General features: G+C 41.1%; 1 protein-coding gene across 1 annotated transcript in view; it reads right to left on the bottom strand.

Annotated features, from left to right (window-relative positions):
* The window catches only part of BMAL2 (basic helix-loop-helix ARNT like 2), a 125,938-nt gene extending 101,002 nt beyond the window's left edge, over positions 1-24,936 (bottom strand). Inside the window, exon 1 of the mRNA XM_049627227.1 lies at positions 24,622-24,936. Within this exon, the coding sequence (XP_049483184.1) occupies positions 24,622-24,698 (77 nt within the window). The 5' untranslated portion in view covers positions 24,699-24,936. The remainder of the gene's footprint in view (positions 1-24,621) is intronic.
* Positions 24,937-25,160: the final 224 nt, after the last annotated feature.

Genomic DNA, 25,160 nt, shown 5'->3' with positions numbered 1-25,160 from the left:
AAGATACCTGTTTTCTTAATTTACAATAGTACCTAAAGAGGAGGAAAAAGGAACAAAAGAAGTCATTTTGTCAAATAAATAAATATATAAATAAAAGAAAAAGAAGCAAAACTTAAATACAACAGCCTCTTCCGGAGAAACGGTTCTCAAGTATGTCCACTTTCAATCACTACAGAAATTCAAAAAGAACAAAATACACTTAGAATGAATTTTCATGCCACAGAAGGCAGTCCTCTGTCCGACTAGCTTTTAGCAAGCAAGGTGGGGCCTTTTTGGAGAAAATAGTTGGAATAGTGACTGATACATTGAGGAAGGCTGTAAACATAGTGTGTCCAGATTTCAGTAAGACACTTTTTCAGAGATGGAGAGTAGTGAGCTACTTGAAGACTCCATTACAACCTTGAGGTTTAAAAAAAAAAAAAAAAAAAAAAAGATGGATGAGAAGTTTGAGGCAAGAGCACCAGTTAGGAAGCCAACCACTGCAGTGAAGCAGAATGATCAGGAAAGTGACAAAAAGTGGGATTGAGTCACTTTTGTAGGTGAGACCACAGCCACCAATGTCACCCACCCCCCACTACCACCACCACGACAAACAGAATAATCTTTTATTGAATCTTTACATGCAAGGCACTATGCATGCCCTTTGCCTACCTACATTCTTTGATGCAGTCCTCACAACAACCTTACAGTGGTGGTTTAGCAAATGAGGAATCAGACTCAGAGAAGTGAAGTAACTTGCTGTGATAGTCTTTGTGCCGGGTCAGCTTGGCCAGGCTAGGATCCTCAGTTACCCAAACACTGATCTAAGTGTTGCCAGGGAGGTATTTTGTAGATGTGATTAAAGTCCATAGTCAGTTGACCTTAATAAGGGAGATTATTCTAGATAATCCGGGTGGGTATGATTTAATCAGTTGAAAGGCCTTAATAGAACGGAGGCTTCCCTGAAGAGAAGGAAACTGCCCACCTACAGCTGCTTCAGCCTGTGCCCGAGAGGTCCAGCCTGCCTTTCCTAACAGCCTGCCCTGTGGATCCCAGTCAGCCCCCACAGTTGCATAAGCCAATTCCTTGCAACAAATCTCTTAATAGACACATCTCCTACTGGTTCTGTTCCTCTGGTTGAACCCAAATTGATACACATGCCAAAGATCACACAATAATTAGGTGAAAGAGTTCAGATCCTCTCAAAGCGAAAAGCAGGCCACTATTCCACATTCCCTCCCAATAGAAGTTCAGCTTTGGATATCAGCACTTAACAGATATGGCAGCACATCCAAAAATCTAGCAAGCATTGAAGGAAAGGTTAAAAGGTTAAAGCTCTAGAGGCCAGTCTATACTAAGCTTTTGAAATGGGGCCAAGGGGTAGTCGAAACACCCATTATGACTATAAGGAAATCAGTCATAGAAAACCACTCAGTTGTGATACAGAATATAATCAGAGTGATATAAACATTGAAGACTTATTCCCTATGACTATTCTGGAAAAGGTCAACATTTCATAGGCATTATAACCTAATCCAGGTATAGGCAAAAGCAAGGGAGTAGAGTTCATCAGAAACAGGAAAGTCCTCTAACTTGTTCCGGACTGGATTGATCCTCATGCATAAAAAGAATACAGTGTTCAGCATTTTGAATGTCAACATGTTTTTCCAAAAAGCAGAAAAACATATTTAGATTTGGATGGTCTATACCCACATCATCGTTACACTTGGGAAAATACAATTCCTGCAGCTGATGAGTAAACAGAACAATGATGCATGCTATTATCATGATTAATGTTAATCTGGCATGATTGGATACGCCAAATGCCCCACAGAAAACCTATAAAAGATACAATGGTTACAGTTTAAGGAAGATGGTGGAATAGGAGGATCCCGAGCTCACCTCCTGCCGCAGACATAACAAGGCAACAACTACGTATAATGCAGCTCACTTTGAAAACAACCGGAAGCCTAGCAGAGCAGATCTCCCGCAGCCAAAGAAGTAAAGAAAAGGCCACGTCAAGAAGGACAGGAGGGGAAAGGATGCAGCAGAGAATGAAACCACTGGTGTGGCAGAGACCCACAAGCAGGAGGGACATCACAGGCACAGAGGTGCTCCCAAGGTAGCAAGGGGATCAAGCCCCACATTGGGCACTTCCAGCCCTGAGACCTGCACCAGGACAAGCCCTCATAACATCTGGCTTTGAAAACCAGCAGGGCTTAACTCAGGAGAGATGGACAGCTATAGGAAACTGAGACTCCACTCTTAGTATCACTCAGTCCAAGACCCAGCACAGAAACAACTGTTTGAAAAGTACCTGGGTTATACACAAAGGAGACTCACTGACTAACTTCAGGCATGCGTGCCAGAGGGGCGGGGATCTGTGGGAGCTCTCTCTGGGAATGGAAGTACTGGTAGGCACCATTTTTCTTGCCCTACTTCAGTCTAGCTGGCCAGAAGCTTGTGGGAGCCAGTTCTTATACTTTCCATTACCATACTGGCACCACTTGCCCTGCTCTACCAACCCACTCACCCCAGCCGGCACTCCTGCAAAGGGGCTCCTGCCTTGCAACACCGGGTAGACAGCCTCTGTCAGGTCCAGCACCTCTCCAGGAGGAGACACTTGCCAGGGAGAAGGAAGCCAGCCCTGCCCACCAGCATGCCTGTAGAGGTCACAGCCCTCTACTGGGCCCCACAGATGCCTTTTACAGAAGGTCACTACTTTCAAGACCAGATGTAGCTGACATACCTAATACATAGTAATAAACACAGAGAGCCAGAAAAAATAAGGAGACACAGGAATATGGTCCTGATGAGAGAATAAGACAAATCTTAAAAAAAAAAAAAAAAAAAAAGAACTAAACAAAATGGAGACAAGCAATCTACCTAATAAAGAGTTCAAAGAAACAGTAAAAAAGATGTTCACCAGATGAGAGGAGTGTGTGAATTCAGTGAGAACTTTAAGAAACTGATAGAAAATATAAAAAATAACCAGTCAGAGCTGATAAATACAATAATTGAAATGAAAAACACACTAGAGGAAACCTGCATCAGACTACAGGATGTAGAAGAACAGACCAGCTATCTGGAAGACAAGCTAAGGGAAAGCATCCAAGCTGAACAACAAAATAGATAGATACATAGATAGATAGATAGATAACACATATGAATTTAAAATAGAAGATAGGTTAAAGGACCCTCAGGGCAACATGAAGTACACCAACATCTGCATTACAGGAGGCCAGAAGGAGAACAGATTGAGAAACGGGCAGAAAATATACTTAAAGAAATAACTGTTGAAAACTCCCCTAAACTTTGGAGAAGCGAAAACATATCCAAGTTCAGGAAGCACAGAAAGCCCTCAATACCAAGACACATAATAATTTTTTTTATTAACTTTTTTTTTTAATCTACATCCAAATTAGTTAGCATATAGTGCAACAATGATTTCAGGAGTAGAGTCCTTAATGTCCCTTACCCATTTAGCCCATCCCCCCTCCCACAACCCCTCCAGTAACCCTCAGTTTGTTCTCCATGAGTCTCTTCTGTTTTGTCCCCCTCCCTGTTTTTATATTATTTTTGTTTCCCTTCCCTTATGTTCATCTATTTTGTCTCTTAAAGTCCTCATATGAGTGAAGTCATATGATTTTTGTCTTTCTCTGACTGACTCATTTCACTTAGCATAATACCCTCCAGTTCCATCCATGTAGTTGCAAATGGTAAGATTTCACTCTTTTTGATTGCCAAGTAATACTCCATTGTATATATATATACACCACACCTTCTTTATCCATTCATCCATCGATGGACATTTGGGCTCTTTCCATACTTTGGCTATTGTCGATAGTGCTGCTGTAAACATGGGGGTGCATGTGTCCCTTTGAAACAGCACACCTGTATCACGTGGATAAATGCCTAGTATGCAATTGCTGGGTTGTAGGGTGGTTGGTTGTATTTTCAATTTTTTGAGAAACCTCCATACTGTTTTCCAGAGTGGCTGCCCCAGTTTGCATTCCCACCAGCAGTGCAAAAGAGATCCTCTTTCTCCACATCCTCACCGACATCTGTTGTTCCCTGAGTTGTTAATGTGAGCCATTTTGATAGGTATGAGGTGGTATCTCATTGTGGTTTTGATTTGTATTTCCCTGATGATGAGTGATGTTGAGCATTTTCTCATGTGTCGGTTGGCCATCTGGACGTCTTCTTTGGAGAAGCCAAGACACATAATTATTAAAATGTCAAAAATTAAAGAGAGAATCTTCAAAGAAGAGAAAAAGCAAATGGTTAAGAACAAGGGAAACTCCATAAGGCAATCAGCTGGTTTTTTAGCAGAAACTTCACAGGCCAGAAGACAGTGGCATGATACATTCAAAGTACTGAAAGAGGGGAAAAAACAAACAAAAAAACCAAAAACCTTTCAACCAAGGATACTGCACCTGCCAAGATTATTCAGAATTGAAGGAGAGATAAGAGTTTCTCAGACAAATAAAAGTTAAAGGAGTTTATCATCACTAAACTAGACTTCCAAGAAATGTTTAAGGGACTTCTCAAAGGCAGGAAAAAAAAGAACATAACTAGAGGTAAGAACATTATAAAAGGAAAAAAATTCACTGGTCACAGCAAACATATAGCAAAGGTAGTAGATCAATCACTTATAAAACTAGTATAAAAGCTAAAACAAAAGTAGTAAAATTAGAGTTCTGGTTCAAGGTGACAACGTAGGAAGACTCTGAACTCACCTCCTCCAGGGAACACACCAAATTACACCTATTAATAGAACAATTCTTCCTGAAGAAGAACTGAGGGCTGACTGAAGAGCTACTGAACAAAGATAGAGAGAATGGCAAGAGAACAGGAAGAGAGAGACACGGTAACAAAGAGAACCCCCACCCCAACACCGTGAACAGAAGTGGGGAGAGAGACAGCACTGAGGAACTGGGAACAGACCCCTCTGTCCCTGGGGGCACAGAAAAGCCACAGTTTAAAAGAGGAACCAGCATATCGGAGGGACTGCTCTAGAAATCTGCCAAGAGGTGGAGGAGCTCTGGAACACTCTCCAGGTCAGAGAGACTGAAGGACACAGTTGTGTTCCCCCCTTAACAGCCTAGACTGGAGCAGGATCTGGATACCATAATGGGTGAGCTTACCCATTATCTGAGTGAGCTTACAACTTGAGCGAGCCCAGAGTCCACAAGCCCACACCCTAATCACACTGGGGCACAGAGAAAGAAGCCAGGTTTAAAAGGAGCTGTGGGAATACTCTCTCCCCCCTCCACCTTAAAAGCCAAAACCGGAGCAGGGTCTGGACATCATAACAGGTGGGTTCATATGCCATAATTAGCAGGTCGTGATGCCATAACTGGTGGGTCAGATCATCACGGAAAGCTTGTGACCTCAGGAAGCCCAGATCCACAAGCCCACACCAGCCCGCTGGTGCTGGGACACAGAAAAAAAGCCATGGTTTAAAAGGGAAGAAGAACTATGGGAACATTTTCTCCCCTCCACCCTAAAAGTGCAGACCAGGGCAGGTTCTGGACGCCAAAAGGGGCAGGTCCAGATGCCACAACTGGTGGATCCAGTCATCACAGGGAGCTTGTGACCTCAGGCAAGCCCAGGGTCCTCAAGCACACACCAGCACCAGTCACACTGCGGCACAAGAAAAAAAAAAGCGACAGTTTAAAGGTGCAAAGGGACCGCGGCACTCTCCACCTTAAAAGCACACACTGAGCAGTGTCTAGCTCAAGGAGCTTGAAACATCAGGAAGCCCAGGATCCGCAAGCCCACACCAGCTGCCCTGTGCTGTTGGGACACCAAAAACAGGCCATGGTTTTGTGTTTCTCTGGTTTGTTTTTATTTTGTATTCTTTAATTTTTATTTTATTATGTTTTTTTCTTTTTAAAATTCCTCTTCTTTTGTTTTACTTTTGGTCAGTTTTGTTTTTCTTGTTTTTTTCCCTTTCTTCCTCTTTTCTTTTCTTTTAATGTTTTATTTATTTTTGAGAGAGAGAAAGAGCGAGCGAGCAAGCAGGCAAGGGGCAGAGAAAGAGGGAGACACAGAATCCGAAGCAGGCTCCAGGCTCTGAGCTGTCAGCACAGAGCCTGACGTGGGGCTCAAACTCCCAAACTGGGAGATCATGACCTGAGCCGAAGTTGGACACTCAACCGACTGAGCCAGGCACCCCTCTTCTCCTCTTTTATTTTCTTTCACTTTTTCTTTTTTCTCTTTTTCATTTTTTGTTTTATATTTCTCTTTTACTATTAATCTTTCTTTATTCTTTCTGTAAAAAGGGACAAAAGTTTAAGAGATTAAGTAGCTCCAGACTTCAGGTTATACTGTAAAGCTGTAGTAATCAAAACTGTATGGTGCTGGCACAAAAATAGACACATAGATCAGTAGAACAGAACAAAGACCCAGAAATACACCCATGATTATATGGTCTGTTAATCTTTCACAAAGGAGGAAAGAATATGCATGGGGAAAAAGTCTCTTCAACAAATGGTGTTGGGAAAGCTGGACAGCTATCTGCAAAAGAATGAAACAAGAGACAAGAAAAACCTCAATCTAACCTTACACCTAAGGGGACTAGAAAAGAAGAACAAATAAAGCTCAAGGTGAGTAAAAGAAAGGAAATAAAAATCAGAGCAGAAATAAATTAGGTAGAGACAGACAGACAGACAGAAAGAAATCATTGAAACCAAGATCTGGTTCTTTGAAAAGATAAAAGAGAAAAAACCTTAGCTAGACTCATGAAGAAAAAAAGAGAAAGGACTCAAGTAAATAAAATCAGAAATAGGAGAAGTAACAATTGACACCATAGAAATAAAAGGATTATAAGAGAAGAAAATGTAAAAATATATGTCAATGAACTGGACAATCTATAAGAAATCAATTCCTAGAAACATAAATCTTCCAAAACTGAACCAGGAAGACATAGATAACTTAAACATACCTATTACAAGTAATTAAATTGAATTGGTAACCAAAAACTACCAAAACATAAAAGTGCAGGACCAGAGGACTTCACAGGTCAATTTTACCAAATATTTAAAGAACAGTTAATACCTATTCTCCTTAAGCCATTCCAAAAAATAGAAGAAGGAAAGCTTCCAAATACATTTTACAAGGTCAGCATTACCCTGATACCAAAATCAAAGTCATCACAAAAAACAAAACTACAGGCCAATATCTCTGTTAAGCATACATGCAAAAATTCTCTACAAAATATTAGCAAATTGCATTCAACAATACATAAAAAAAAAATCATTTACCATGATCAGGTAGGATTTATTCTCAGGATGCAAGAATGGTTTAATATTCACAAATCAATCAACATCATACACCACATCAACAAAACAAAGGATAAAAATTATATTGTCATCTAAATAGATGCTGAAAAAGTATTTGACGATATTCAATGCCGCTTCATGATAAAAACTCTCAACAAAATGGGTTTAGAGGGAACACACCTGAACATAAAAAAGGTCATATTTGGAAGACCCTCAGCTAAGATCATACTCAACAGTGAAACACTGAGATATTTTCCTCTAAGATCAGGAACAAGACAAGGATGTCCACTCTCACCATTTTTATTCAACATAGTACTGAAGGTCCTAGACACAGCAATCGGACAAGAAAAAGAAATAAGAACATCTATACTGGTAAGGAAGAAGGCAAACTGTCACTATTTGCAGACGACATGATACTATACATAGAAAATCCTAAAGACTCCCCTAAAAAACTATAGGGAGTAGTTAACAAGCTCAGTAAGGTTGCACGATACAAAATACCCAGAAATTGGTAGCATTTCTATACAGTAACAACAATTGTAGAAAGAGAAACTTAAAAAACAACACCATTGAGAGAGGGAAGATGGCGGTGTAGGAGGACGCTGGGCTCACTGTGCGTCCTGCTGATCACTTAGATTCCACCTACACCTGCCTAAATAACCCAGAAAACTGCCAGAGGATTAGCAGAACGGAGTCTCCGGAGCCAAGCGCAGACGAGAGGCCCACGGAAGAGGGTAGGAAGGGCGGCGAGGCGGTGCGCCCTCCACGGACTGGCGGGAGGGAGCCGGGGCGGAGGGGCGGCTCGCCGGCCAAGCAGAGCCCCGAGTCTGGCTGGCAAAAGCGGAGAGGCCTGACAGACTGTGTTCCCACAGCAAGCGCGACTTAGCGTCTGGGAGGTCATAAGTTAACAGCTCTGCTCAGAAAGCGGGAAGGCTGGAGGACAAAGGGAGGGAGAGCTGCTGAGCCCCCGGACGGCAGAGCTCAGCTTGGCGGGGAACAAAGGCGCCAGCGCCATCTCCCCCGCCCATCCCCCAGCCAAAATCCCAAAGGGAACCAGTTCCTGCCAGGGAACTTGCTCGCTCCGCGCAAACACCCAACTCTGTGCTTCTGCAGAGCCAAACCTCCGGCAGCGGATCTGACTCCCTCCTGCTGCCACAGGGCCCCTCCTGAAGTGGATCACCTAAGGAGAAGCGAGCTAAGCCTGCCCCTCCTGCCCCCGTGCACCTTGCCTACCCGCTAATACGCCAGATCCCCAGCACTACAAGCCTGGCAGTGTGCAAGTAGCCCAGACGGGCCACGCCACCCCACAGTGAATCCCGCCCCTAGGAGAGGGGAAGAGAAGGCACACACCAGTCTGACTGTGGCCCCAGAGGTGGGCTGGGGGCAGACATCAGGTCAGACTGCGGCCCCGCCCACCAACTCCAGTTATACACCACAGCACAGGGGAAGTGCCCTGCAGGTCCTCACCACTCCAGGGACTCTCCAAAATGACCAAACGGAAGAATTCCCCTCAGAAGAATCTCCAGGAAATAACAAGAGCTAATGAACTGATCAAAAAGGATTTAAATAATATAAAAGAAAGTGAATTTAGAATAATAGTCATAAAATTAATCACTGGGCTTGAAAACAGTATACAGGACAGCAGAGAATCTCTTGCCACAGAGATCAAGGGACTAAGGAACAGTCACGAGGAGCTGAAAAACGCTTTAAACGAAATGCAAAACAAAATGGAAACGACGACAGCTCGGATTGAAGAGGCAGAGGAGGGAATAGGTGAACTAGAAGATAAAGTTACGGAAAAAGAGGAAGCTGAGAGAGAGAGAGATAAAAAAATCCAGGAGTATGAGGGAAAAATTAGAGAACTAAGTGATACACTAAAAAGAAATAACATACGCATAATTGGTATCCCAGAGGAGGAAGAGAGAGGGAAAGGTGCTGAAGGGGTACTTGAAGAAATTATAGCTGAGAACTTCCCTGAACTGGGGAAGGAAAAAGGCATTGAAATCCAAGAGGCACAGAGAACTCCCTTCAGACGTAACTTGAATCGATCTTCTGCACGACATATCATAGTCAAACTGGCAAAATACAAGGATAAAGAGAAAATTCTGAAAGCAGCAAGGGATAAACGTGCCCTCACATCTAAAGGGAGACCTATAAGACTCGTGACTGATCTCTCTTTTGAAACTTGGCAGGCCAGAAAGGCTTGGCACGATATCTTCAGTGTGCTAAACAGAAAAAATATGCAGCCGAGAATCCTTTATCCAGCAAGTCTGTCATTTAGAATAGAAGGAGAGATAAAGGTCTTCCCAAACAAACAAAAACTGAAGGAATTTGTCACCACGAAACCAGCCCTACAAGAGATCCTAAGGGGGATCCTGTGAGACAAAGTACCAGAGACATCACTACAAGCATAAAACATACAGACATCACAATGACTCTAAACCCGTGTCTTTCTATAATAACACTGAATGTAAATGGATTAAATGCGCCAACCAAAAGACATAGGCTATCAGAATGGATAAAAAACAAGACCCATCTATTTGCTGTCTACAAGAGACTTGTTTTAGATCTGAGGACACCTTTAGATTGAGAGTGAGGGGATGGAGAACTATTTATCATGCTACTGGAAGCCAAAAGAAAGCTGGAGTAGCCATACTTATATCAGACAATCTAGACTTTAAATTAAAGGCTGTAACAAGAGATGAAGAAGGGCATTATATAATAATCACAGGGTCTATCCATCAGGAAGAGCTAACAATTATAAATGTCTATGTGTCGAATACCGGAGCCCCCAAATATATAAAACAATTACTCATAAACATAAGCAACCTTATTGATAAGAATGTGGTCATTGCAGGGGACTTTAACACCCCACTTACAGAAATGGATAGATCATCTAGACACACGGTTAATAAAGAAACAAGGGCCCTGAATGATACATTGGATCAGATGGACTTGACAGATATATTTAGAACTCTGCATCCCAAAACAATAGAATATACTTTCTTCTCGAGTGCACATGGAACATTCTCTAAGATAGATCATATACTGGGTCACAAAACAGCCCTTAATAAGTTTACAAGAATTGAAATTATACCATGCATACTTTCAGACCACAATGCTATGAAGCTTGAAATCAACCACAGGAAAAAGTCTGGAAAACCTCCAAAAGCATGGAGGTTAAAGAACACCCTACTAACGAATGAGTGGGTCAACCAGGCAATTAGAGAAGAAATTAAAAAATAGATGGAAACAAACGAAAATGAAAATACAACAATCCAAACGCTTTGGGATGCAGCGAAGGCAGTCCTGAGAGGAAAATACATTGCAATCCAGGCCTATCTCAAGAAACAAGAAAAATCCCGAATACAAAATCTAACAGCACACCTAAAGGAAATAGAAGCAGAACAGCAAAGGCAGCCTAAACCCAGCAGAAGAAGAGAAATAATAAAGATCAGAGCAGAAATAAACAATATAGAACCTAAAAAAACTGTAGAGCAGATCAACGAAACCAAGAGTTGGTTTTTTGAAAAAATAAACAAAATTGACAAACCTCTAGCCAGGCTTCTCAAAAAGAAAAGGGAGATGACCCAAATAGATAAAATCATGAATGAAAATGGAATGATTACAACCAATCCCTCAGAGATACAAACAATTATCAGGGAATACTATGAAAAATTATATGCCAACAAATTGGACAACCTGGAAGAAATGGACAAATTCCTAAACACCCACACTCTTCCAAAACTCAATCAGGAGGAAATAGAAAGCTTGAACAGACCCATAACCAGCGAAGAAATTGAATCAGTTTTCAAAAATCTCCCAACAAATAAGAGTCCAGGACCAGATGACTTCCCAGGGGAGTTCTACCAGACGTTTAAAGCAGAGATAATACCTATCCTTCTCAAGCTATTCCAAGAAATAGAAAGGGAAGGAAAACTTCCAGACTCATTCTATGAAGCCAGTATTACTTTGATTCCTAAACCAGACAGAGACCCAGTAAAAAAAGAGAACTACAGGCCAATATCCCTGATGAATATGGATGGAAATATTCTCAATAAGATACTAGCAAATCGAATTCAACGGCATATAAAAAGAATTCTTCACCATGATCAAGTGGGATTCATTCCTGGGATGCAGGGCTGGTTCAACATTCGCAAATCAATCAACGTGATACATCACATTAACAAAAAAAAAGAGAAGAACCATATGATCCTGTCAATCGATGCAGAAAAGGCCTTTGACAAAATCCAGCATCCTTTCTTAATAAAAACCCTTGAGAAAGTCGGGATAGAAGGAACATACTTAAAGATCATAAAAGCCATTTATGAAAAGCCCACAGCTAACATCATCCTCAATGGGGAAAAACTGAGAGCTTTTTCCCTGAGATCAGGAACACGACAGGGATGCCCACTCTCACCGCTGTTGTTTAACATAGTGCTGGAAGTTCTAGCATCAGCAATCAGACAACAAAAGGAAATCAAAGGCATCAAAATTGGCAAAGATGAAGTCAAGCTTTCGCTTTTTGCAGATGACACGATATTATACACGGAAAATCCGACAGACTCCACCAAAAGTCTGCTAGAACTGATACATGAATTCAGCAAAGTTGCAGGATACAAAATCAATGTACAGAAATCAGTTGCATTCTTATACACTAACAATGAAGCAACAGAAAGACAAATAAAGAAACTGATCCCATTCACAATTGCACCAAGAAGCATAAAATACCTAGGAATAAATCTAACCAAAGATGTAAAAGATCTGTATGCTGAAAACTATAGAAAGCTTATGAAGGTAATTGAAGAAGATATAAAGAAATGGAAAGACATTCCCTGCTCATGGATTGGAAGAATAAATATTGTCAAAATGTCAATACTACCCAAAGCTATCTACACATTCAATGCAATCCCAATCAAAATTGCACCAGCATTCTTCTCGAAACTAGGACAAGCAATCCTAAAATTCATATGGAACCACAAAAGGCCCCGAATAGCCAAAGTAATTTTGAAGAAGACCAAAGCAGGAGGCATCACAATCCCAGACTTTAGCCTCTACTACAAAGCTGTCATCATCAAGACAGCATGGTATTGGCACAAAAACAGACACATAGACCAATGGAATAGAATAGAAACCCCAGAACTAGACCCACAAACGTATGGCCAACTCATCTTTGACAAAGCAGGAAAGAACATCCAATGGAAAAAAGACAGTCTCTTTAACAAATGGTGCTGGGAGAACTGGACAGCAACATGCAGAAGGTTGAAACTAGATCACTTTCTCACACGATTCACAAAAATAAACTCAAAATGGATAAAGGACCTGAATGTGAGACAGGAAACCATCAAAACCTTAGAGGAGAAAGCAGGAAAAGACCTCTCTGACCTCAGCCGTAGCAATCTCTTACTCGACACATCCCCAAAGGCAAGGGAATTAAAAGCAAAAGTGAATTACTGGGACCTTATGAAGATAAAAAGCTTCTGCACAGCAAAGGAAACAACCAACAAAACTAAAAGGCAACCAACGGAATGGGAAAAGATATTTGCAAATGACATATCGGACAAACGAAATGCAAAGGGCTAGTATCCAAAATCTATAAAGAGCTCACCAAACTCCACACCCGAAAAACAAATAACCCAGTGAAGAAATGGGCAGAAAACATGAATAGACACTTCTCTAAAGAAGACATCCGGATGGCCAACAGGCACATGAAAAGATGTTCAACGTCGTTCCTTATCAAGGAAATACAAATCAAAACCACACTCAGATATCACCTCATGCCAGTCAGAGTGGCCAAAATGAACAAATCAGGAGACTATAGATGCTGGAGAGGATGTGGAGAAACGGGAACACTCTTGCACTGTTGGTGGGAATGCAAATTGGTGCAGCCGCTCTGGAAAGCAGTGTGGAGGTTCCTCAGAAAATTAAAAATAGACCTACCCTATGACCCAGCAATAGCACTGCTAGGAATTTACCCAAGGGATACAGGAGTACTGATGCATAGGGGCACTTGTACCCCAATGTTTATAGCAGCACTCTCAACAATAGCCAAATGATGGAAAGAGCCTAAATGTCCATCAACTGATGAATGGATAAAGAAATTGTGGTTTATATACACAATGGAATACTACGTGGCAATGAGAAAGAATGAAATATGGCCTTTTGTAGCAACGTGGATGGAAATGGAGAGTGTGATGCTAAGTGAAATAAGCCATACAGAGAAAGACAGATACCATATGGTTTCACTCTTATGTGGATCCTGAGAAACTTAACAGAAACCCATGGGGGAGGGGAAGGAAAAAAAAAAAAAAAAAGAGGTTAGAGTGGGAGAGAGCCAAAGCATAAGAGACTGTTAAAAACTGAGAACAAACTGAGGGTTGATGGGGGGTGGGAGGGACGGGAGGGTGGGTGGTGGGTATTGAGGAGGGCACCTTTTGGGATGAGCACTGGGTGTTGTATGGAAACCAATTTGACAGTAAATTTCATATATTAAAAAAATAATAAAAATTAAAAAAAATAATAAAAAAAACACCATTTACAATTGCACCAAAAAAGAATAAAATACATAGGAATTAACTTGACCAAAGAGGTGAAACACCTGTACTCTGAAAACTATAAAATACGGATGAAAGAAACTGAAAATGACACAAACAAATGGAAAGATAGTTCATGCTTATGGATTGGAAGAATACTGTCAAAATGTTCACGTTACTCAAAGAAATCTATAGATTCAATAAATCTCTATCAAAATACCAACAGCATTTTCCACAAAACTAGAACAAATAAAACTAAAATGTATATGGAACCACAGAAGACCTGAAATAGCCAAAGCAATTTTGATAAAGAATAATGAAGCTAGAGATATCACAATTTCAAGATACACTACAAAACTGTAGTAATCAAAACAGTATGGTATTGGCACAAAAACAGACACATAGATCAATAGAACAGAACAGAAACCACAGAAATAAACAGACATTTATCTGGTCAATTAATCTATTAAAAAGGAGGCAAGAATGCACAATGGGGAAAAAGAGAGTCTTTTCAATAAATGGTGCCGGGAAAACTAGACAGCTACATGTAAAAGAATGAAAGTGGTCCACTTACTAACACTATACAGAAAAATAAACTCAAAATGGATTAAAGGCCTAAATATAAGACCTGAAAGCATAAAAATCCTAGAAGAGAACATAGGCAGTAATTTCTCTGACATTAGCCATAGCAATATTTTTCTACACATGTCTCATAAGGCAAAGGAAACAAGCAAAAATAAGCTATTGGGAGTACATCAAAATAAGAAGCTTTTGCATAGAAAAGAAAACAACAAAACTAAAAGAAAATCTACTGAATGGGAGATCTTTGCAAATGATATATCCAATGATGAGTTAATATCTAAAATATATAAGGAAATTATATAACTGAACACCAAAAAAAAATAAATAAATAATCCAATTTAAAAATGGGCAAAGGACCTGAATAGACATTTTTCTAAAGAAGACATATGAACGGTCAACAGACATATGACAAGATGCTCAACATCACTAATTAACAAGGGAATGCAAGTCAAAACCACAAAGAGATATCACCTCATACCTGTCAGAATGGCTAAAACCAAAAACACAAGAAATAACAAGTGCTGGCAAGGAGGTGGACAGAAAAGAGCCCTCATGCACTGTTAGTGGGAAAGCAAACTGGTATAGCCATTGTGGAAAAAAGTATAGAGGTTTCTCCAAAAATTAAAAATAGAAATACCATATCATCCAATAATTCCAGTACTGGGTATTTATCCAGGGAAAGGAAAACACTAACTCGAAAAGATATAGGCACCTCTATGTTTATTGCAGCATTATTTACAATAGCCAAGGCATGCAAGCAACCTAAGTGTGCATCAAAAGCCAAATGGATAAGGAAAATGTGGTATATATGACAATGGGGATACTACACCTCCATAAACAAGGATGAGATCTGGGCACCTGGGTGACTCAGTTGGTTAAGCATCCAACTTCGTCTCAGGTCATGATCTCAGTTCCTGTGAGTTCGAGCCCTGCGTTGGGCTCTGTGCTGACAGCTCAGAGCCTGGAGCCTGCTTTGGATTCTGTGTCTCCCTCTGTCTCTTCCCCTCACCCGCGTACACGTGCTCGCTCTCTCTCTCAAAAATAAACATTAAAAAAAATTAAAAAATAAAAAACAAGGATGAGATCATGCCATTGGAGACAACATGGATGGCTTAGAGCATATAATGCTAAGTGAAATAAGTCATACTGAAAAAGACAAATACCATATGATTCCACTCATAAATAAAATCTAATAAAAAATGAATAAACAAACAAAAGTCAGAATATGAACTATAAATACAGAGAACATGGTTGCCAGAGGGTAGTCGGGGTTTGGGCAAAATGGGTGAAGGAGAGAGGGAGATACAGGCTTCCAGATATGGAATGAGTAAGTCAAAGGAATAAAGCAGAGCATAAGTCAGTGATTTTGTAACAGCAATGTAATGGGATGGATGGTAACTATACTTATAGTAAATATAGTAAAAAGATAATGTATAAACTTGTCAAATCACTAATTGTACGTCTGACACTAATATAACATTGCATGTCAACTATACTCAAAATTTTTTTAAAAGTAGTAAAATTACTCATATCTATGAAAATTAGGGGGTAAACAAAATAAGAAGATGTAAAATATGACATCATATATATAGGACATGGAGATGGGGTTAAAATTCAGTGTTTTGGAGTGCCTGGCTTGCTCAGTCAGGAGAGCATGCAATTCCTGATCTTGGGGTCATGAGTTCAAGCCCCGCATGTGGTGTAGAGTTTACATTAAAAAAAAAAATTAAATAGGGGCTCCTGGGTGGATCAGTTGGTTAAGTATCTGACTTCAGCTCAGGTCATGGTCTCACGGTTCGTGAGTTCAAACCTGCATCAGGCTCTCTGCTGACAGCACAGAACCCACTTTGGATCCTCCCTTCACCTCCCCTGCTCACACTCACTCTCTGTCTTTCAAAAATAAACAAACATTAAACAGTTTTTTTTAATTAAAAAAATGTAGTGTTTTTAGAATGTGTTCAAACATAAGTGACCAATTTATAATAGACTGCTATATACACAGGATGTCACATAGAAACCTCATAGTAACCACAAACCATAATCCTATAACAAGCACGCAAAAAATTAATGGAATAAAACCTCAAGCATAAACTGAAGTCATCAAATCACAAGTGAAGAGAACAAGAAAAGAAGAAAGGAATAGAGAAGAACCACAAAAACAACCAGGAAACAATTAAACAAGTACAAACCTATCAATAATTACTTTCACTGTAAATGGAATAAATGCTCCAATTAAAAGACACAGCATGAATGAATAGCGCAAAAAAAAAAAAAAAAGACTCATGTATATGCTGCCTGTAAGCCTGTAAGAGACCCACTTCAGATTTAAGTTACATAAAAACTGAAAATGAAGTGTAATGACAAAGGAATCAATCCAACAAGAGGATAGAACAATTGTAATTATCTATGTACCCAGCATAGGAGCACCTAAATATATAAAGCAAATATTAACAGACATAAAAGGAAAAGCTGACAATAATACACAATAGGGGACATTACAAGTCCACTTACATCAATGGATAAATCATCCAGATAGAAAATCAATAAGGAAATAGTGGCTTGGAACAGCACATTAGATCAGATGGCCTTAACATATATATACAGAACATCCTATTCAAAAACAGCAGAATATACTTCCCCCCCCCCCAAGTGCACAAGGAATATTCTTCAGGACAGATCACATGTTAGACCACAAAACAGATCTCAACAAATTAAAGAAAACTGAAATCATATCAGGCACCTTTTCTGACTACAATGGTATGAAACTAGAAATCAATTTCAAGAAAAAAAAAAGCCTATAAAAAATGCAAACATGTGGGCTAAACATGTTACTGAACCACCAATGGGTCAATGAAGAAATTAAAGAGGAAATAAAAAAAATACATGGAGACAAATGAAAATGGAAACATAAAGATTCAAACTCTCTGGGACACAGCAAAAGCAGATCTAAGAGGGGAGTTCAGAGCAATATAGGCCCAACTCAAGAAACAAAAAACAACATCAAACAATCTAACCTTACACTTAAAGGAACTAGAAAAAAGAACAAAGCCCAAAGTAGTAGAAGGAAGGAAACAATAAAGAGCAGAGCAGAAAATATGAAATAGGGACTAAAAACAAAACAATAAAAATGATCAATGAAACCAAGAGCTAGTTCTTTGAAAATTGATAACCCTTTAGCCAGACTCATCAAGAAAAAAAAAAAGAGAGGACTCAAATAAAAATCAGAAAAGAAAAAGGAGAGTTAATGGAAAGCACAGAAATACAAAGGATTATAAGACTACTATCAAAAATTATATGCCAACAAATTGGACAACCTAAAAGAAATGAATAAATTCCTGGAAACATACAATCCTGTAAAACTGAATCAGGAAGAAAGAGAAAATCTGAACAGATCAATTACTAGTAATGAAATGGAATCAGTAGTCAAAAACAAACAAACAAAAACAAAACAAAAAACAAAATACAGAAAACAACCCCAAGAAACAAAAACAAAACAAAAAACAAAATACAGAAAACAACCCCAAGAAACAAAAATCCAGTACCCAACTGCTTCACAGATGAATTCTACCAAACATTAAAAAACAGTTAATATCTATCTGTCTCAACCTATTGTATAAAATTAAAGAGGAAAAAATGCTTCTAAATTTATTCTATAAGGCCAGCAGTACTGTGATACCAAAACTAGAAAAAAACACTATAAAAAAAAAAAAAGAAAGAAATTGCAGACCAATATCTCTAATGAACATAGATGTAAAAATTCTCAACAAAATACTAGCAAACCAAGTTTAAGTATACACTAAAAAGATCATTCTCAAAAAAAAAAAAAAAAATCATTCTCCACTATCAAGTGGGATTTATTCCAGGGATGCAAGGATGGTTCAATGTCTACAAACCAAACAATGTGAAACACCACAATAACAAAATTAAGAACAAAAACCATATGATCATCTCAATACATGCCAAAAAAAACAATTAACAAAATCCATCATAATTCATGAGAAAATACTCTCAAAAAAGTGGTTATACAGTTCAGTTGGTTACATGTCCAATTCTTGATTTTGGTTCAGGTCATGGTGTCGAGGTTCATGAGATCAGACTCATGTCCAGCTCTGTGCTGACAGTGCTGAGTCTGCTTGGGCTTCTCTCTCTCCCTCTCTCTCTGCCCCTCCCCTATAGCTCTCTAGCTCACTCGCTCTCTCTCTCAAAATAAACATTTTTTTTAAAAAAAGGGATAATGGAGGGAACATACCTCAACATAATAAAGGCCTCATATGGCAAGCCCACAGTTAACATCATTATCAATGGTGGAAAACTAAAAGCTTTCCCTCTAAGATCAGGAACAACACAAGGCCATCCATTCTCATCATTTTTATTCAATACAGCATTGGAAGTCCTAGCCACAGCAATCAAAGAAAAGGAATAAAAAGCATCTAAGTTGATAAGGAAGAAATAAATTATCATTATTTGCAGATGACATAATTCTACATATAGAAAACCCTAAAAACCAAAAACTTACTAGAATAAATTTCAGGATACAAAACTAATACCCAGAAATCCGGTGCATTTTTAAACACTAATAACAAACTGGCAGAAAGAGAAATTAGGAGAATAATCACATTTATCATTGCATCAAAAAGAATAAAATACCTAGAAATAAATTTAACCAAGGATGTGTAAGACCTATACTTTGAAAACTTATAAGACATTCATGAAAGAAACTAAAGATGACACAAATAAACGGAAAGCTATACCATGCTCACGGACTGGATGAATCAAGGTTGTTAAAATGTTTACACGACCCAAGGAAATCTACAGATTCAATGCAATCACTATCAAAACATCAACAGCATTTTTCATAGAACTAGTTACTGATGACTTTTGCATATCTCCTATTCTCTGTCCTGAAAGACCCTCTTCTTGGCTACCTCCCCAAGAATTATCTACCCACTGATACTAAAGTTAGCACCTTCTCTTAAAGTCTGTGAGTCCCTCCCTGCTGAACTAGATGTGATTTCTCCTTTGGGTAGTGAGGCTCACTCTCAGCAGTTAAACTAGAGATTTTACTAGGTTCTATCTTGTTACATATACCTTGACTGCTTTTTACCTATTTATAAGCTCTTGAATCATTTTTCTTTCTTTATCCATTTCTTCATCTCTGTGTGCTTAGTACAGTAGTTTGTATTTAATGGATAGTTTATGAATGAACCAGCGCTGTCCACACATTAGACCAATCGTTATTTATTTAAAATCAACAAACCTTTATTAGGCATTTAACAGGTACAAGGAGTTGGAGATTTTAAAGATGAGTAAGAACCCTGTTCTCCTAGGAATGGGCAACCAGGGCTGGAGCTAAGAAACCTACCTAAATAACTTGGGGCAAGCAGGCCCAAATGTTACAACAGACCCACAAAAAGACTACAGTGTGAAAATAGAAGGGGAGAAGCATTTCCATAACGGGGAGAGGAGAGGCTCTGGGAATCATCTCATTTAATTCCCACATAAGCTTCCAAGTTAAGCATTTTTACCCCCCATTTTATAGACAAGGAAATTGGGGCTCAGAGCAGTTTAATAATTTGGCCAAGGTCACATAGCTAGTAAATAATGAAACTGGTGATCACATTCCCAATGGCCTGGTTCCCAAGCTCATGCTCATTTCCCTATATACCAGCTGTCCTCCTCCACAGGCAAGTAAAAACACAGTGACACCTGAGCTCAGCCTTCAAGACAAGGTAAGACTTCCACATGCCCATCTGGAGGGCAGGAGCATTCCAGTAGCAGACAACAGCCTGAGCAACACCTGCAGAGAGCAAAGTTTAAAACATATGGGGAAAGGCAGATGCCCTCATATAACAGACTACAGGACATAATAGGGAGACAAAATGGAGATATTTTGGAAGAAAAAGCCAGTGGATGACTCTCCACTTTGCCTGCAACATGTTTGGAACATATGGTAAAGTGTATTTCTTATCTACTTAAAAAAATACATAAAATATCAGAACTAAAACATTTTGAATATATTGGCAATTACTGTTTTCTGGCAATAATCTTCACCTTCAATAAATATCCTGTAATGCAAACCATGTTGAGTGAAAAAATGATTCTCTCCATATTTCCTTTTCCTCCAGCTTCTGTTTTATCTCTCTGTAAAGATATTATTTAGAGATTTAAATGGTAAGATTAAAGACTAGGGAAATGAGATACCAATAACTTATTTGGATAAATGACAAATTTCCTATCGTACCGAACAATATTTAAGTATTTTCAAATGAGAATTTTAATATTATATAACTGGACTGATTTAAAATATTTTAAGAAATTTTAAAATATTTTAAGTTTAAAAATTGGAGGGGCGCCTCGGTGGCTCAGTGGGTTAAGCAACTGACTTCGGCTCAAGTCATGATTTCATGGTTTGTGCGTTCGAGCCCCGTGTCGGTCTCAATGCTGACAGCTCAGAGCCTGAAGCTTGCTTTGGATTCTGTGTCTCCCTCTCTCTCTGCCCCTCCCCCCTCACATTCTGTCTCTCTCTCAAAAATAAATACATTGAAATTTTTTTTTTAATTGGGAGGTGAGATATTATAGCCTAAGGTGATATAATTTAAAGGGTATTTGTGAAGTACTGCTAAATGTGACGTCACACAAGAGAAGAAAATGGGGGCATAAGAAGAAATGGGCATAAGCACAGCTAAGCGCTTCATAAATGATCAGTAAATATCCAGAAATACTACAAGCAGCTGCAGAGAAGATCTTCCAGCTGTAGTCCCAGCTCCAATAAGAGTTCAAATTGTAGGTTCTTTTAAGTTTTCACAGCTCCTGCCAGGAAGGAGGGAGGCACTGGGTGAGGCAGGGGGAGGGTACAGACAGGCTGGGATTTGGTGGGGGGAACAGACTGCAGGGAGCAGGCCTGCAGAAACCAGGAGAGGAAAGATGAGCAGGCAGACGTCTCAGGTACACTCGTCTCTTGCAGGGCACCTGCTCAGAGTCCCTGATACTGCTGATGACCGTACTGATGCTGACTCGTGACCCAGACCCCAGGCAGCTGTGTAACTCAGCTGTCACAGTGGAAAGCTGGAGGTCTTCAACTAAATGGGACAACTGAAGTCAGGGCTACTAGAATGAGCTGTTATTACCTAATTTATGATTTCCTGAACTTTATGTAAAGGGAGAGATTTTGAAAGGTTGCTGTAATCAATGTTTACAGCACAGAAAGAGACCATGCTTTTTAGAACCAAGGGTCTTGCCACAAGGAAAAAAGTAAAGTGAAATCACTGTTTACTAATATTTTGGATTTCCCTACATATTTTAAACATTAAATGCCTTTTTATTTTTTCCTGGAGTCAAACTTTGATGAGCTGGCAGTCCCTACCCCCCTCCATGCTCTCACCTCTACCCTGCCTTATTCCCCTCTTCTCCCCTCTCCCAGCTCCTTGCCTTGCCCCTTCTCATTTTCCTTCCCCTCCCCTCCACCCTCTCCTCTCCTTTCCCCATCTTTTTCCCTCACTTTCCGCCTTCCTTCCCTCTTGCGCCTTTACTCTCTCCCCTCTTCTCTCTTTATTCCACCCCTACCTCCCCCCATTCTCTCTTTTCCTCTCACTTCCCACCTGCTCCACAACCTTGCCCCAAACATGTGAAAAGCAGTTTTAATCCATCCTGGTTTATCTTGAGTAACGCATCTCAGGCTCAAGCTTTGCCTAAGGGTCCAGGCCAGGAGTGGCAGCTTATGCAAAGTTGATTGGGACATGTTTTTTTTTAATTTCTGAGTCACAAAAATGAATTTAAGCCACTATAATTGCAGAACTATGCCTTAGAAAGAGTTGTCTGATAACATCACAGGTGAAAACATGCCCTAGTAAGAAAGGGAAGGCGAGAGAGCTGTCCCACAGACAACAAGACCCCAAACCATCTCAGGTGGTCCATCTTGAAAATGTGCCTCTCCTGCATGATTGCCTTGGCCCTGACTCCAAGAATTCTGGAATCATTGGCCAGGAGGACATCCAGTCATTTGGCAGTTTGCTTAACCTTGGTGTTTACCATAAGCCTGTCAAAAAATTGAGCAGGCAATTATGTTAGGCACCAGCTGATTTTTGGCAGCCATCTGCAAAAGCAGCCCTGAAGTTATTCTCAGCAGGGTAACCACCATGGAGGGTTTTCTCCCCACTACTTTTAGATTGGTATTTTACTCCCAGGACCTTAACGTCAAACTGCCTAGGGAAAAGAAATCTTTAGGGATTTTGTGTAAGGAAAACATGGTCCTGGATTCTGATAGACACCTGTTTTGTTTTGTTTTCCCACCAGGGATAGGGGAATGTGTAACAACATGTGTTTCACCCTTTTTATCTACAGGTGGCAGTGGGGGGTGGGGTCTGAAAGGGCGCACATGGCTCATTAGCGCCTCCCAGGGAGACAGGAAAGAAAGGAAAGCAGCATGGCCAGTAGCCACAGATCTTGAGTCCAGTTTTGTCATTTCTCTGGCTGTGCAACTGTGGGCCAGCCTGTTTTCTCATGTCATCTGCAAAATGGAGATAATGCCACCTTCGTCACAGGGCTGCTATGAACTAAGGAAGGCATATCTTATGCAATGCTTGGTATGTAACAGGCCCTCAATAAATGCTGGCCCTCCCAGCCCCCACTGAAACTTTGCTACTCTTACCTAAGAAGGATTAATTTTAATCATTCCCAGCTGCATGTTTGGTATTCAGCTAAAGAGCAATAAGCTATTTGCCTGAAATCTTGTAAGTCCAGAAGGCTTTTGCGATGAAGGCCACTCTTTGAATGGGTGGGTGCATTTTTAGGTTTCTCTTTTTTCAGTAAAGTCCAAATATTCTTCAATTTGGCCAATTTTAACTTGGTGGGATAACATTTGAATTAACTAGACAAGATTCGTCAATTTCACAAAGCAAATGGGAGCTGTAAATTAATAATTGTATTAAGCTAAGGTTTGTGGAGCACTTATTATTACTCAAGTACTGGGTTAAGCACTTTATATGTACTTAAATGCATTTATATCTCATTTAATCCTAACAACCCTATAAAACAGATACTATAATTATCCCCATTTTACAGATGAAGAAACTAAAGCTAAGGATAAATAACTTAACCCCAGTGACATGTCTGAACTTAACACCATATATACTGTCTTCTCTTTGCAAAACAGTGCTTACCCACATCTTTATGTCATCCAGAAAGACTTCACATATTCACATGACAGAATGTTGGAAATCTCCCCATGATCCAAATCCCCATTAGCTGTATAAAGTTTTCAAGAGCACCTCTTCCCATTGCTGTATCTCAGAGAAAAATCACAACTCATCACCATATTCCAAAAGGACAGTGCGGATTAAATCAATGGCGTCCCTGAAATTCTCTCTGCCACTCAGTTTTCCTTTAGTTATTTCTGTTTTTCCCTGACTCCCTTTTGACCAAACAGATACTCTATAATCATCCCAGAATTGCGAGTGGTCTCTCAATGGACAAGACCACAAAATGTTGCCAGTGTATGCATACTGGAGGGAGGAAAAAGAAACAGCAACGCTTCCAACTCAATTCACGAAAACTCCACTTAGATATGAAACAAAACAAACGAATTCAAACGTTGGCTTTCCTAAAGCAGCAATGGTAAAAGGGCCACCTCTCGCTGACTGAGGGTTATTGCGGGGCAATCTGTCATTTTCGAGTGAGAGGTGCGGTGGACCCGCCTCCACGCGCTCCCCTGTCCCCCCTGCCCGCCCCACCGCGGGGCAGTTTTTGAAACGGGTTCCGGGAGATTGAGTGTTTCCAGCACAGAGGATACAGGCTCGCAGGACCCGAGTTCCTTCAATGGCTTATGACAACTGCTTCCTACAAAAAACGAAATCTAAGAAGTCCCCGCAGCAGTCCCTGCAGACGACGAAGTGGGATCCCGGTGGTCGGCAGAGGGTCCCTCTCCAGGTCACCTTCGCCAAATGGTCCAGCCGGGGCCAAGATGGGAGGCTGCGGGTAACCCCGAGACCGGCGGCGACCCCGGGCACTCCCCACCTCCCTCTCCCCGGGAGAACGCGCGGGACGCCGCGCAGCACCTGTGTCCCCAAGGGACGACCTTGGTCCTGGAGCCAATCGGAGGTGATGCCGGGGCGAGAAGAGCCCTCCGCAAACTGTGCCCAGCACCTGGCGTCGCGGCGCCCACCGCTCGCCCCCAGCGCGGCGAGGGATGCTCCCGCGCGTCCGGCGCCGTTCACCCACCTGGGGCCGCCCGCCCGAAGCCTCACCTCTCGCCGCAGCCTCCCCTTCCGCCGCCATCGCAGGAGCCAACCGGCCGGCTCCGCAGCCCCGGGGCTGGCGGCATAGAGAGCTCGGGGCCCGCCCTGCGCCGGCCCCGTAACGGGGACGAGGGCCCCGGGGGAGCTCTGCAGCCTGGGCGCGCAGCAGCGCGGGCTCGTAGCGCGGCGGCCGCGGACTGCAGAGCACGCGGCCTGGGACTGGCCTGCCCGCGGGTCTGGGCTGCGCGGGGCTCCAAGCCGGAGAACCGGGCCGGGCGCAGGGCGGAGTCACGGTGGCACCGCCCCCGACCCCTGCGGCGGCAGGCCAGGCGCACAAAGGCCGGCGAGGCTGCACCTGGAGCCTTTCTGGAAACTGGCTTTTAAAAACAGGTTAAAACAGTCTGAGTGTTGGGAGGGTCGGAGTTGTTTCCCTTGGGGGCAAAGATAAAGGATAAAAGGAGATCGCTGCAAGGTGGGGGTCCGTGGGGGAGCTGGAAGAGAAACTTCCCTGGTACACAGTAGGGCTAGGCAAGGGCTTCGCTGCAGAG

Source organism: Panthera uncia, chromosome B4, assembly GCF_023721935.1.
Source record: "Panthera uncia isolate 11264 chromosome B4, Puncia_PCG_1.0, whole genome shotgun sequence".
Classification (NCBI taxonomy): domain Eukaryota; kingdom Metazoa; phylum Chordata; class Mammalia; order Carnivora; family Felidae; genus Panthera; species Panthera uncia.
The sequence above is the reverse complement of the archived record's forward strand: the minus strand, read 5'-3'. Positions and strand labels throughout refer to the sequence as shown.